Source organism: Hemitrygon akajei, chromosome 14 (genome assembly GCF_048418815.1).
Source record: "Hemitrygon akajei chromosome 14, sHemAka1.3, whole genome shotgun sequence".
Classification (NCBI taxonomy): Eukaryota; Metazoa; Chordata; class Chondrichthyes; order Myliobatiformes; family Dasyatidae; genus Hemitrygon; species Hemitrygon akajei.
The window spans coordinates 102104495-102119695 of NC_133137.1; the positions used below are offsets into that span (position 1 = coordinate 102104495).

Sequence of the window (15201 nt, forward strand, 5' to 3'; positions counted from 1 at the left end):
AACCTGTGTCGTTGGAACTGTAAAGCATTGTGCTAGCCACTACACTACCGTGCCTCCAATGATCTGGAGCCATCATCACCTTGTTGTGGTGGAGAGCTAGAGAGTTCCTGAGATCTCGAGACGATGCCGTCTGGAGCTTGGGCACCTGGCAGCTAGCTCCTGGTAGGGTCACCATTGGCAGTAAGGTCAAGGGGGAGGTTCCAACCAAGACCTCAGCAGTGGAGTGGCTGAAGTTGATGGCACATCATAAAGGCAGTGAAGGTGGAGGAAGGCTGCAGCAGAGAACGGTGCCCAGTCATCCTGCACTGCATGCTGATCTGTCGAGAACCATGTGGTAGCCTCCCTGTGTTAAACAAAGCCATGCACAGGCTTTCTCCACTTAATGTGGATGCCAGATTGGCCTTTACAGCCACCTGAGCACTCACTAATAGATGACCCTCGGAGAACAACATATTCGACGTGTCCACACTACCACCACTCTGAGTGCTCGAGCAGCATCAGGGAGGGGAGGCACTGGTGTTACTTAGAGCTGAGACCTGCGCTAGTGGGAAAGGATGAAGGAAGGTGGTAGTTATATTAAAAAAAAAGAGAGGGGAAGGGGTATGACAGGAGCCAGTAGGGTGGTAGGAGGAGTGAGGAATGATGAACAGATGGGGGAGAGGCGGGAAGGTGGACTTGGGAGACAGGATGAGAGGTGGAAACAGTGAAGGGATGGAGACAGACAAGGGGGTTGGGCAGATGGTGCCAAGAGAGAAGAGGGGATGGCAAAGGTGGAACCAGAGACTAGAGGGTGATAAGCAGGGCTGTAAACCATACAGATGCTGGAATCTTAAGTAACCTTCACTTCAGTGTGTAAGTCATCTGTGATTCTACTACATGTGCATTAGTGAGGAAAACATGGGGCTTATTTCAATAAATTCTTGCAGAAGCAAGAGGGCCCTTTCTAATCATTCTAAACATGTAGTGAGGGGCTGAGTGGGGGGTGGGTGGCAGAGGGTATAGTGGTGTGCCAGGAGTCTTTGCTCCAAATATTTATCCTCCTCCCCCTGAGAGGCTGCAATGTTCATGTTACAACCACTCCTTGTGGTAAATCATTCCATGTTCCAACGATTCTCTATGAAGCTAAATTTCTCCAAACCTCAACATTTCAGTGATAGTTAGAGATTGATGACTCCTTGTTATTGACTCCCCAAACAGAGTAAGATCATTATCTATTCACCCTAGGATGCTAAATAATCTTTTAAAAGCCTCAATTAGATCATCTCTCACTCTCCTCTGCTCCGTTGAATACAATCTATTCCTTGTTATCTCAAAGTCATTTTCTTCAGAAGGAGATTGAAGTAACAGGTAATTTAAATGAAGCAATTTAAATAAAGCAGCTCAGACGATTTCTATTGCTTGGAAGAATAAAAAAAATCAAATTAGCATGTAATTCAAACAAAACCACAGCTAAACTTGTCAGAGACAATATTACAGAACACATTTTGTAGTAGAAATTGGACCCTCTCTTCCAGAAAGCTGTGGTGGTTGGAGACTCATTTAAAGTTAAGTAACAGAGATTGATAGATTTTTTTTCCATGTTAAGGTATTAAATGTCACAGAGCCAGGGCAAGTTAGGATGTGGGTCAGTCAAGGTCTAACTGAGAAGATTCAAGAGGCTGTATAGGAATGAATGGCCTCAGCCTGTTTCCATGACTTATGAATTTTGGCACCAGTACAAAATCAAGTTCAAGTTTTTTGTTATTTACCCGTATACATGTAATCTGTCAAACAAACACCATACCACCAGTCCAAGGTGCACAACACAGTACATATAACTCACACACAACACGAAGTAAGACTACCACAGGTAAATTGCTTTCAAGAAAGAGTTAGATAGAGCTCTTAAAGATAGCAGAGTCAAGGGATATGGGTAGAAGGCAGGAACGGGGTACAGATTGTGGATGATCAGCCATGATCACAGTGAATGGTGGTACTGGCTCGAGGGGCCGAATGGCCTACTCCTGCACCTATTGTCTAAATTAACAAAGAATAAAATACAGTATTTTCTAGAAGATTGACAGCAAGTGGAGCATTACAGCACAAGTTACAAAATAAACAGTACTATGCTACATGATCATATTAATCATATTCCTTATCGTCAATTCCCAGAATCACCCTGGGAATTCTTGGCTTTGTTGTGTTTTCCATTAACTGTACAGGTTACTAAAACTGTAACACAAGACCTTGCCTCCTTTATCATTGTCACTTTGCCCTTGTATTCAATATCTGAATAAATCTGAAAAAAAGGAATTGGTTGTTTCATTTACATATCAAGATTTATCAAACTGCTTCTGTATTTTCAAGCAGTATTGCGTTAGATGACTGTACTTGATGACAGTTCTCCAGAATATTCATGTTTCTTTCCTATCAATTGTTTCATTCTGATGCAAATTACTGCAGCATGTCATATTTTCCAAGCGGTGTCAGGAGCAGTTTGCTGACTTAACTCGGGAACAAAATTCAATAGGACGATGTGAGAGTTTTGTTTGCTGAAAACCAAGTACAGTTGCCTTTATGGTTTGTGTTAATACCTTCATTTGATTTATTTTCCTGAAGCTTTTCCATGTGTTTTCCACATTTGTCGTATTGGTGATGTGAATGTGGCTCGGGTTGTTGATGCCATCTGGTGGATTTTGTGAACACATTTCTCAACTGAGTCAAGAATCATACATACTGTAAGCAATATGCATCCAGTGACCACTTTATTAGGTTCCTGTGATACCTATACAGTGGCCACTGAGTGTTTGTTCATGGTCTTCTGCTGCTGTATTCCATGAACTTCAAGGTTTGACGTGCAATCAGAGATGCTCTTCTGCACACCACTGTTGTAATGTATGGTTATTTGAGTTATTATCACCCTCCTGTCAGCTTGAACCAATCTGGCCATTCTCCTCCAGCCTACCCCATTTACAAAGCCAACAGAACTGCTGCTCACTAGATTTTTTTAAAATTTTTCGCACAATTTATTATCTGTAAGCTCTAGAGACTGTTGAGTGTGGAAACTCTAGGAGATCAGCAGTTTCTAAGATACTCAAACCATCCAGTATGGCACCAACACTCATTCCAGAGACAAAATCACTTAGATCACATTTCTTCCCCATTCTGATGTTTGGTCTGAATAACAACTGAATCTCTTGACCATGTCTGCATGTTTTTATGCCTTGAGTTGCTGCCACATGATTGGCTGATCATATATTAGTACTAATGAGGAGGTGTACAGGTGTGTCTGCAGCAACCACTGCAGGGTACCGGAGTCCTCTTCGTGTATTAAAGTCATCGTCATGGTTAAGCAGGAAAGTTGTTTGGCAGCAGTGTTCACATCTGAGCAGCCCTATTTAGGATCCACTCTGCTCCCCCTGAACTGGGAGGGGGCTAGAAAAGGTACCCTAAAAATGGTCTGCTTCACCCCACCCTGTCTGGAAAGCCGTGTCCAGAGGGATCACAATTATGTGGTTAAAAAACATTGAGAAGTGAAACTATGAAATTTGGAACCTGGAATATACGAACTCTGATGGATAACCCAAACTCAGACCGACCAGAGAGGAGAACTGCCTTTGTTGCCTGGGAACTCCAAAAATTCAGCTTTGGCATTGTTGCTCTGAGTGAGACCCGCAGAGCTGGAGAAGGGCAACTAAAGGAAGAGCAAGGCCAATACACCTTTCTCTGGAAAGGACTTGATCCTGAACAACCGAGGATCCACAGAGTAGGTTTTGCCATCCGAAACAACCTCCTTCAGAAGCTGACAGAGCAGCCACTGGGAATTAACGAACATCTCACGTATTAAAATACTCCTTGACAGTCGCAGAGTTCAGGACTATATCACATAGCCACAACTACTGATTGAATTGCTGTTTCAAGTCAAGAGTGAATTAACATTTGAAAGAAGCTGCTAAGTGTTTGGTGTTCAGATGAGTTCTGAGCAGGTGGAATGCATAGCACATAGCCCATTCTACTGTCTCACTCAGTCTGCCTAATGCAGTACAAAAATGAAAATAAGTGATGTGCCGGAAACTAGAAATGAATGAGCACAAAGATCTTGGGGAACTGTAGGGATTGAAGAGGAGTGGAACCATGGAAGGGTTTGAATGTATGATGAGGATTTTTTGATCTGAGGGATTCATGCAAAAGGAGGCAGGGTAGAGTAGCAGAAACATACAGCTGATGGTGATACATTCAAGTCTCACAAAGATGGCTGGGCGGGCAAGCTCCTCCAACAATGAAGTTATTTAATTGTTCAGAGCAGAGGGACCTTGCAGCTCATATCACTGATCCAGAACATTGACACTGGATGCTACAAATAGAGTGACCATCCCCAGATCTTTCCTCAAAGCGACAATGGCAATAACTTTGATTTAAGCCCCATCACCCCCATTGGGGCATAGGCCGCTGACAGAAGCACGCCAGAGTCCTCTGTCCTGGGTCAGTCTACCATGTTGTCTCCAGGTATAGTCCTCCTCTCCCAGGGATGAAGTTTTTGGAGCTTCTGTAGCTCTGGATTTTTACAGGATGGGATTTCTGGCCTCATGCCGAGACCTCCTTTCACAGCTGGGCTTGGGCAGGGTTGTGTAATCACAATATAAGATAATACAGAGAATAAGTTCCTGGAGTGCAGCATGTTTTCATAATCTACTTCTCTCACTTTTTTTTAAAGGAATAAAGAGCTCAGATAAGAATGAACTGAAGAAAATTGCTTCTGATCCTTTCAAAGAGCATTATTTATTTGTGAAAGATTATCACCTACTCAAGGCTGTTTTGCCCAAGATATCCAGGAGACTTTGTTACACAGCCTCAGAGCCTCCTAGACCTGTGAAGCCAGCAATGCGTGAGTAGACATAAATGATGTGATAGTGTGGTGGAAAAACTTCTCCAATCGCTATGTCAGCGTACTCTTTTTACATTTAGGGACTATTTGAAACCAGGATGAAGAAGTAAAACTTTTCTCTTTCTGAGATAGTTCTTAGTGAAAGCATCAAGATTCAAAGCACATTTATTAACAAAGTATGTATGCATTATACAGCCTGTAAGTTCTTCTTCCCCACAGACGTTCATGAAACAAAAAACGATGGAACTGATTCAAACATCAAGTGAAAACATGAATATAAAACACAAAATTAACAGGCATATTTCAGTACCATGCTCCTCAGTGTTCATTACCTGTAGACTGCCCTGAATCAAAAATCACCCAATCAGAGTCAGGCTTATTGTCACCGGCATGTGACGTGAAATTTGTTAACTTCGCAGCAGCAGTTCAATGCAATACATAATCTAGCAGAGAGAAAAAAAATAAATAAAATAAATAATAATAAATAAGTAAATCAATTATGGTATACATATATTGAATAGATTAAAAACATGAAATAACAGAAATACTGTATATTTTTTAAAAAGGTGTAAATATGAGGATGCAAATGAAATTGGATGTACCAAAATGCTTACTGTGCCCATCACCCCTTGTGGGGCACAGGCTGCCAACAGCAGCTTGCTAGAGTTCTCTTTCCGGGGCCAGTCTTTCAAGTCGTCCCCAGATGTCTTTCAGGCAAAGATCCTTTCTCTCCCAGGGATGAGTTCTTTGGAGCTTCTGTTGGTGTTTCTGTGGCTCTGGGTTTTATGGGATGGGATTACTAGCTCTATGCCCAATGCTCCTCTTTTACAGCCAGGCTTGGGACTGACCACGGAAGAGTTTGAAGTACCGGAAAAGGGGAGAGAGAAAAAGTGATTGCTGGAAATGCGAGATACGAGGCTGAATGTCTGGAATGTTTGGATTCTGTTTTAAGTCTGGAAGCCTCTGGCATGCCAGTTTGAAAGATCTGTGTTCCTCAAGCTCACACGGAGCTTTGTTGAAACAGCGTGGGAGGTCAAAGAGGTCAGAGTGAGAATGGGACAGAAAATCAACGTGAAAGGCAACTGGAGACACTGGGTCACCTTTGCAGACTGAACGGAGATGTTCTGAAAAGAGCTTCATCTCACCCCATATACATCTCCTCTAGTATTTACCACTTGGCTTCACTTGTCATCTGCTTGGAAAGGTGAAGAGGTGTCGATAGGAAAGCATCCCTCAAAGTTTATTTTAAAATATTTGTACTTTTTTAAAGAAGCGTTGGGAAAATCTTTGTGTGTTACAAAAATTTTTGTTGCTGCCATGGTAGTGTAGCTGTTAGTGCAATGTTATTACAGCTTGGGATCTTGGAGTTCAGAGTTGAATCCCGTGTCCTCTGTGAAGAGTCTCTGTATATCTTCCCTGTGAATGCATGGGTTTTCTCCAGGTGCTTCAGTTTCCTCTCTCAGTCCAAAGATGGACTGGGTAGGTAAATCGGTCATTGTAAATTGTCCCGTGGTTGGGTTAGGGTTAAATTGGGGTTGTTGGGCAGTTGGCTTGAATGGCCAGAAGGACCTGTATCTCTAAAGATGTACTGGGTAGGTAATTGGTCATTGTAAATCATCCCGTGATTAGGTTAGGGTTAAATTGAGGTTGTTGGGCAGTGCGGCTCAAAGAGCCTGTTCCACACTGTATCTCGAAATAAATAAACAATTTCAGGAGACAAAATTTCAACTTGAGCCACATAAAGAGATATAAAGGCAGAGAGGAAGGTAGCAAGGACTGACTAAGGGGGAGGGAGTTAGGCAAGCAGAGTGCTTGTCAATCGTACAGTAATGAAGACACAAGGGAGTGCAGATGCTGCTATCTGAAGCAAAAAGCACGATGCTGGAAAAACTTGGTGGGTCAGGCAGCATCTGTGGAGGAAGTGGACAGTCAACCGTTTAGCCAAATCCAATAAAAGAGATTTCAATCGGAAATGTTGTCTGTCCAGTACAGTGATGTGCAGGAAATGAACGAGCACAAAGATCATAATGAGTTTTAGGGCTTGAAGAGGAGTAGACAAGAGTGAGGCCATGGGAGGGTTTGAATGTAACCAAAGGAATTTGTGAATGGAGACATTTATGCAAAAGCAGGCAGGATTGATGAGCAAATACAGAGCTGAAGGTGAAGAGAACATGATGCGTGACAGGAAACAGGCCGCAAAGCGTTGAGCTGGTTCGATTTTAGAGATAACACAGGCTGAGAGACTGACACGTAGGCCTTTGAAATAAACCAAGTACTCAGATAACAACATCATGGATGAGAGTCAGGTGCCCAGTAGTGGAAACAGGTCTGAAAGTCACCCTGTAATCATTCTGTAATGGATTGTTTCCCTTGGTACAGAATTTCCCAAGAGTCAACCTCTAAAAGACAATTAGGGTTCGCAGACTCTTGGATATTCCCAGTAATTATCCTTATAATTTGCAATCCCTTGCTAATCATACATTCACATAGACCTTCTTAAAGATGTTAATCAGTGTTCGGAACTAAAAGGAAATTTGATATAAATATCACCTCCCAAGGGAACTTGTGTATAAATAGGATAGAGGCAGAACAGCATTGTAGTAATGAAAGTTCATATTTCCATGGGACTGATGAATCTAATCTTTCTTTCCAGTGGCAGAAACGATCATTGGCCCCCGGGATTTGGTGATTAATGAAGTTAGCTACAACTCATTGAGACTGGCCTGGACTCCAGCCACTGGGGCTGTGATGAGCTACAGGATTGCTATCACCCCTTATACATCCGATGGAGAGCCAGTTACTGTGGAAGAGCAACAGGTGAGCATTGCCTGATGCTAAGTTAGTATCTTGGAGGAGGAAGAGAACCAGCGGAGTGGGATCAAACCTCACAATTGGACCTAAAGCAAGAGATTGTAAGACCTAGCAGCAGAATTAGGCCATTTGGCCCATCGAGTCTGCGCTGCCATTTCATCATGGCTGATCCATTTCCCTCCTAACCCCATTCTCCTGCTTTCTTGCTATAACCTTTCGCGCCCTGACTAATCAAGAATCTAACAATCTTTGCCTTAAATGCACCCAGTAACTTGACCTCCACAGCCACCTGTGGCAATGAATTCCACAGATTTACCACTTTCTGGCTAAAGAAATTCCTCAACTCTATTCTAAATGGATGTCCCTCTATTTTGAGGCTATACCCTCTGGTCCTAGACTCCCCCACCAAAGGAAACATTCTTTTCACATCCACTCTATCTAGGCATTGCAAGATTCGATGGGTTTCAATGGTATCTTGAAATCTCTCCTCATTCTTCTAAATTCCAGTGAGTACAGGCCCAGAATCATTCTTGTGAACCTCCTCGAACCCACTCCAACGTCAGCACATCCATCCTTAAATAAGGGACGCAAAACTTCTCACAATACTCCAAGTGATGTCTCATCGGTACCGTATACAGCCTCAGCATAACATCCTTGCTTTTGTATTCTAGTCCTCTTGAAATGAATTCTAACATGGCATTCACTTTCCTCGCCACCAATTCAACCTGCAAATTAACCTTTACAGAATCCTGTACAAGGACCCCCAAATCCCTTTGCAACTCAGAGTTTTGAGTTTTCTCCCCATTTAGAAAACAGTCTAATCTTTTATTCCTTCTACCAAAGTGCATGACCATGAACTTCCCGACACTGTATTCCATCTTTGCCCATTCCACTAATCTGTCCAAGTCCTCTGCAGCACCTCTGTTTCCTCAACACTATCTGCTGCTCCACCTTTCTTCGTATTGTCCACAAACTTGGCCACAAAGCCATCAATTTCATCATCCAAATCGTTGACATACAATGCAAGAAGAATCGGTTCCAACTAAGATGCCTGTGGAACACCACTAGTCACCGGCAGCCAATCTGAAAAGGATCCCTTTATTCCCACTCTTTGCCTCCTGAAATTCAGCCAATGCTCTATCCATGTTGGCGTCTTTCCTGTAATACCCTTGGCTCTCATCTTGTTTAGCAGCCTCATGTACAGCACCTTGTCAAAGGCCTTCTGAAAAATCAAGTACACAACATTAACCAATTCTTCTTTGTCTATCCAGCTTGTTTCTTTAAAGAGCTGCAATAGATTTGTCGGACGAGATTTTCCATTAAGAAAACCATGCTGACTTTGGACTATTTTTATCATGTGCCTCCATTTCAAGTACCACAAAATCACATCCTTATCAATCGAGTCCAACATCTTCCCAACTGCTGACGTCAGACTAACTGGCCTATTATTTCCAGTTCTCAGGAACCATTCCAGAATCAAGTGATTCTTGAAAAATCATTATTGATTCCTCCTTAATCTCTTCAGCTACATCTCTCAGAATGCTGGAGTATTGTCCATCAGGTCCAGGCAACTTGGCTACCTTCAGACCTTTCAGTTTCCTAAGTACCATCTCTGCATCAATAGCAACTACACTCACTTCTGCCCCTTGACACTCCCGAACTTCCAGCAGACTGCTAATGTATTCCATAGTGAAAACTGCTGCAAAATATTTTTTCAATTCGCCTGCCATTTCCTTGAACCCCACTGCTATCTCTTCAGAGTCATTTTTCAGCAGTCCACTATCTACTCTCATTGCACTTTTACTCTTTATATATCTGAAAAAATGCTGGTATCATTTTTGATAATATTGGCTAGCTTACATTTATATTTTATCTTTTCCCCCTTTATGGTTTTTTTTAGTTGCCTTCTGTTGGTTTTTAAAACTTTCCCAATCCTCTAACTTCCCTGAATTTTAGCTTTATTATATGCTCTCTCTCAAGTGAAGGCCTCTATACTTGAAGGCCCCTGTGACCATTCCCTCTACACTTATCGTAGGGTATATGTAATTAAGATTCAACAGACCAATTCCTGGGCTAGTGGGTTAGACAAATGAGAGGAGTTAGTGTAGAGTAAGAGAATAAGATAAAGATTAGTTTTACTTGTCACATGTACATCAGAATGCATCGTTTGTGTCAAGTTTGTGCTAGGGACGGGCCACAAATGTTGTCATGCTTCCTGCGTCAACATAGCATGCCCACAGCTTCATAACCCAGAGGAAACACAGCGGTCAGGGGGAGAACATACAACAGCAGGAATTGAATGCTGATCAATGATCACTCTGTGCTGTAAGTCGCTCTGGCTGTCCACTCCAATAATGTTTCTTAACACCTTCTACACCTCTATCAAGTCACTTCTCATCCTCCTTTGCTCCAAAGGGAAAAACCCCAGCTCGCTCAACCTTTCCTCATAAGATATACTCTCTCTAAAGCTTTCACATCCTGCCTATGATAAGGCGAGCAGAACTGAACACGATATTCTGTGTGGGATCTAACCAGAGTTCTAAAAAGCTGCAGGATCACTTCATAGCTCTTGAACTCAATCTCCAACCTAATGAAGGCCACCACACCTTACACCTTCCTAACAACTCTGTCAGCTTTGCAGGATCTATAGATCTGGACTCAAAGTAGCACCTTAAGGAATTTGCTATTCTCACTCACACAATGTACCATTGTGCTCATACTCTGCTATCATCACATCGCATGCTATCCTCCTCAAACCGTGTCATCCACTTGCTGCAGCTCACGTTACGTATCCATCACCTCCAGTATTTGATTGCTGAGACAGCAGGCTGATTTATCAGGAACCGTACCATCAATTTGCGGGACATGCCGCTCAGAGACTTGGACTATATGTATATTTTTTACATGACTATGTCTTTTTGCTCGCTGCTCTGAATGTGTATGTTTTGCATCTTGGTCCAGAGGAACACTTTTGGTTTGGATGCATTTGTGTATGGTTGAATGATAAACCTGAGTTTGATTTGATTCTCCTTTTCCTGATTTACCACAGCTTTTAGCATAGGAACCTATTTCTACTTTTCAATGAACTAAAATTGGTTTTGTGATATGCCAACATTTTCAGAAGTTCCATAAAGATCACAGTTTTCTAATACAGGTTTCCCAAAGTAGATTTATTCAGCTTGATCGCACGGCTGCTGACTCTTAGCCTATTAACTATGATCTCAGGATCATTTCTTACAGGGACACTTGCTCTTTACATACATTCTTCCAACTACTAGAGAATGTCTGATTTAAGAATGAGACAAGGTACCCACAGGGATAGGAGAGTGGAAGGGGATGTTCTCTCAGGGTCTCAGAAGACACGCTACATGCAAAGATATCTTTAGATTACAAGAGGGCATGAACATCCTTTGGGGCTTTAGTCAGGTACTTCTGCCAGGAACTTTCTGAGAATGGTTCTGTAAGAAATGCTGTCTTGGAATGTCTTCACTTGGGGAAGGTTCAACTGTCACATCTTGGGTCATTGGTCGAGTATTCTGAGGGCTCTGAGTTTTAGCTGTTAGTTTTCTTTTTCTATTCTTTGTGTTTTACTCATTATAATTATAATGCATTGTTGCACTTTGGGCTTTTATGTGCTATAGTGAGTTCTTCTCTAATTTACGTTAAATTGCAATTGTCCTTGGATACTTCCAAATAATTCCCCTGGAGTCTTTGCTGGTGTCCAGTTAAGTATCCTTGGACATTTTATCAGAATGGCTACTTGTCAAGAGTCTGGGGTTTTAATTAGCTGGGCATGGATTCCTTTGTGGCCTGCTGTGTATTAAAGGTGGAGCACTAACCCCTCGGGGGAGTGGGAGTGGATTGATCTTTGCCTACTGAAGTTCTGACTGAGTTATTCCAAGTTATCCTAGACTTTTTAAGTTCTATTTTGTTTTGTCTCTTTTGTTAATAAAATTTCTAGTTTTGTTTAACCCTTCCGAGTCTCTGTGTGACCTTGCACTTGGGTCCGAAGATGCGGCGTTATATAAAGTGACAATCAATCTTTGGACCCACTCTGCCTAAAGCAATGAATTTAAAGTAAAGTAGATGGCCTTCCCTCTCTGAGTATGGAGCCTGAGTATTAAGCTTCTGAATGCAGCAGAGAGCCAGGAGGTATAATACAGAGTAGTGACCTCACCCTGGAATGATCCTGAGGCTAGGAGATTTGAAGACCTTGAAGTCCATGAACGAAGCAGTCCAGGCATGTATCTAGGCCCATATTTAGGGTCACGGATCTCAGTGAGGACTGTGTTACTGAAGTGTAACCTGCAGAAATATTGCTGCTTAGAAAAGATTAAGTCCTGAAAAAGAGTCTTGGCCAAAAATGTCGATTGTTTATTCCTCTTCATAGATGCTGTCTGACATGCTGAGGTCCTCCAATATATTGTGTGTAACTGTGAAGAATGTTCTGGAAGGATGTGGTGAGCCTTTCCACTGCATAGTTCCCATGGCTGCTTGAAATTCCCGTGATTCTTCAACTCTATCTCCATGTCAGCAGCATGAGAAATGTTCAGTACTGACACATATCCATTGGAAGTCAGTGTTGAGAGTGGAAAGTTACTAAAGAGGAAAAAATGCATAGTCTTAAAGTGCGAGTAGTTTATGGGCAGTGATGCTACAGACGAAGCTTGCCAAATACTGAAGTCTGAGTTTTTAGTTTTTAAGTAGCATGGTTAAATGCTAAAATGATTCTGAGAGTAGAGAGAAACTTCTGATTTTTGGACAAGTGAGATTCAAAACCTTGTTTGAATCCAAAATTGATGTTTATCCAATATTGTGCAACATTAACCTGGATTCCTGTCCAGTCGTTCTGAAAATCCAAGTGTTGAATGCTATGAGACCCAGAAATAGGTTGCATTTAACTCTGTTCCATGTTAAACCTATTTGCAATTGCACAGCACTGTTTGATTCAGCTATGTGAGGATGGATTTATTGACCTTGATGTTAAGAGTCTTGGCCCACTTGTCCAAAGTATTGAATGCCAAAGACTTGCAATGAAGTGCAGATCCGTCAGTAATATACTCATTAAGATTTCTTCTCTGTTTCTTTTGCCAGATTGTTGTGGGTGATGATGTCAGCACAATATCTGTGACAAATTTAAAACCCAGAACAAAGTATTCCTTCACCGTGGTCGCTGTATATGCTGATGAAATCGGGGGTCATACGAGTATCAATGGCAAAACAAGTAAGGCAAAATGTTCGAAGTGACAAATGGGTTTAATATCATCATTAACATAAGTTAATTCTTTGGATGGGGAAGAACACTTAAACTAAATAAAGAAAAAACAGAAAATTTGGTGATTGGTAGCAAAAAAAATTGTGATTCTCAGAAATAAACATAATCATCTAGCCTTACAAATCAAGATCAAAGTACCCCCAGCAGTTCCCGCACCCAATACATAATCCTCGGTAACTTCTCTTATCTCCAACGGGATCCCACCACCAAGCACATCTTTTCCTCACTTTCTGCTTTCCACAGAGATTGCTCCCTATGCAACCTTTTAATTTGAACTATTTATAGGATTACTTAATGCCTGTTGATGTTAATTACATTTATATAATTTGGTATATTTGATTACATTGTCTTTATTAAAGATGTTTAATTTTCTCTTGTATTTTTATGATTATGTTGATTTATTTTTACGATCTATGTAAAGCACTTTGAGTCTCCATCTTAATGTAGGAAAGGTGCTATATAAATAAAGGTATTATTAACACATAAAATGCTGGAGGAACTCAGCAGGTCAGGCAGATCTATGGAAATGAATAAACAGTGAGGTTTCAGGCCAAAACCCTTCATCAGGTTTGAGGGGTTTTGGCCCAAAACGTTGACTGTTTATTCATTTCCACAGATGCCGCCTGACCTGCATTTTTTGTGTGTTACTCTGGATTTCCAGCTTCTGCAGAATCTCTTGTGCTTTTGTCTTTAGATGGGGAACTTGATGCAAAAGAACATCAGGCTAACCTATCAAATATTGAAAGACTTCGAGAGAGTGGACATGGAGTGTATGTTTCCTATAGTGGGGAGTCTAGTACTAGAGGGCACAGACTCTGAATAGAAGGATATCCCTTCAGAATGGAGATGAGGAATTTCTTTAGGCAGAAGGTGGTGAATCTATAGAATTAATTGCTACAGATAGCTATGGAGACCATGTCATTGGGTATATTTAAAGCAGAGGCTGATAGGTTCTTGATTAGTAGGGTTTCAAAGATTATAGAGAGAAGGCAGAAGACAATGTTTGAGATGGATAATAAATGAGACATGACTGAATGGCAGAGCAGGCTTGATGGGCTGAATAGCCCAATTCTGCTCTTGCATCTTATAGTCTCATGGTCTAAAAGTGGAGCCAGGCTATAAAGGAATGAAATCAAAGCCCTGGACACTTCTATGAAACATGTTAAACAATTGGACAATAGGTACCTGAAGGGTAGTAATCTCAGGATTGCTGCCTGTGCCATGCAACAGTGAAGGTAGGAATAGAATGAAGTGGCAGATAAATGCGTGGCTGAAGAATTGGAGCAAGGGGACAGGGACTTCTTCTGGGGACCTGTACAAAAGGGAGGGTTGCACTTGAACCCAAGGGGGACCAATATTCTTGCTGGCACATTACTAGAGATGTTGGGAGTGGTGTAAACTAATATGGCAGGGGGATGGGAACCAGGATGATGGAGCTGAGGATGAACGAACAGTTTTACAAGTAGGTAATGGGTATAACATGAATGTAAGGAAGGACAAGCCAACAATTGGGTACAAATGTAGACAAAGCAAAGGGTTCAATTGTACCACAGAGACAAAATTCAAAAGGCTAAAGAATGCAGGACTATGTGTTTAGCATTCAGAATAAGGTGGACAGACTTGTGGTGCAATTACAGATTGGTCGGTATGACATTGTGGGCATCACTGAGTCGTGGCTGAAAAAGGCCATATTTGGGAGCTTAACATCAAAGATATACTTTGTATCAAAAGGACAGGCAGGAAGGCATAGGCGATGGTGTGGCTCTGTTGGTAAGAGATGGAATTACATCTTTAGAAAGAGGTGACATAGGGTTAGAGTATGTCGAATCTTTGTGGGTGGAGTTAAGACATTGGAAAGGTGAAAAAAACCATTATGGGAATCATATATAGGCCTCCAAATAGTAGCCAAGATGTGGGGTTGGGATTGCAAAGGGAGCTAGAAAGGGCATGTAATAAGGGTAATGTCATAATTTTAATGGGGAAACTTCAATATGCAAGGGGATTGGGAAAATCAGGTTGGTGTCGGATCGCAAGAGAGGGAATTCATTGAATGCCTATGAGATGGCTTTTTAGAGCAGCTTGTGCTTGAGCCTACTCAGAGAAAGGCTGTCTTAGATTGGGTGTTGTGTTATAACTCAGATCTTATTAGGGAGCTTAACATGAAGGAACCCTTAGGAGGCAGTGATCGTAATATTACTGAATTCATACTGTAGTTTGAGAGAGGGAGAAGCATAAGTCAGATGTACCAGTA

At 41.7% G+C, this 15201-nt stretch overlaps 1 protein-coding gene across 1 annotated transcript in view; it reads left to right on the top strand.

Moving 5' to 3' along the window:
- col7a1l (collagen type VII alpha 1-like) overlaps positions 1-15201 on the top strand; it is a 420731-nt gene that overhangs the window by 78782 nt on the left and 326748 nt on the right. Inside the window, exons 6-8 of the mRNA XM_073066798.1 lie at positions 4694-4864; positions 7518-7681; positions 12770-12899. Of these exons, the coding sequence (XP_072922899.1) occupies positions 4694-4864; positions 7518-7681; positions 12770-12899 (465 nt within the window). The remainder of the gene's footprint in view (positions 1-4693; positions 4865-7517; positions 7682-12769; positions 12900-15201) is intronic.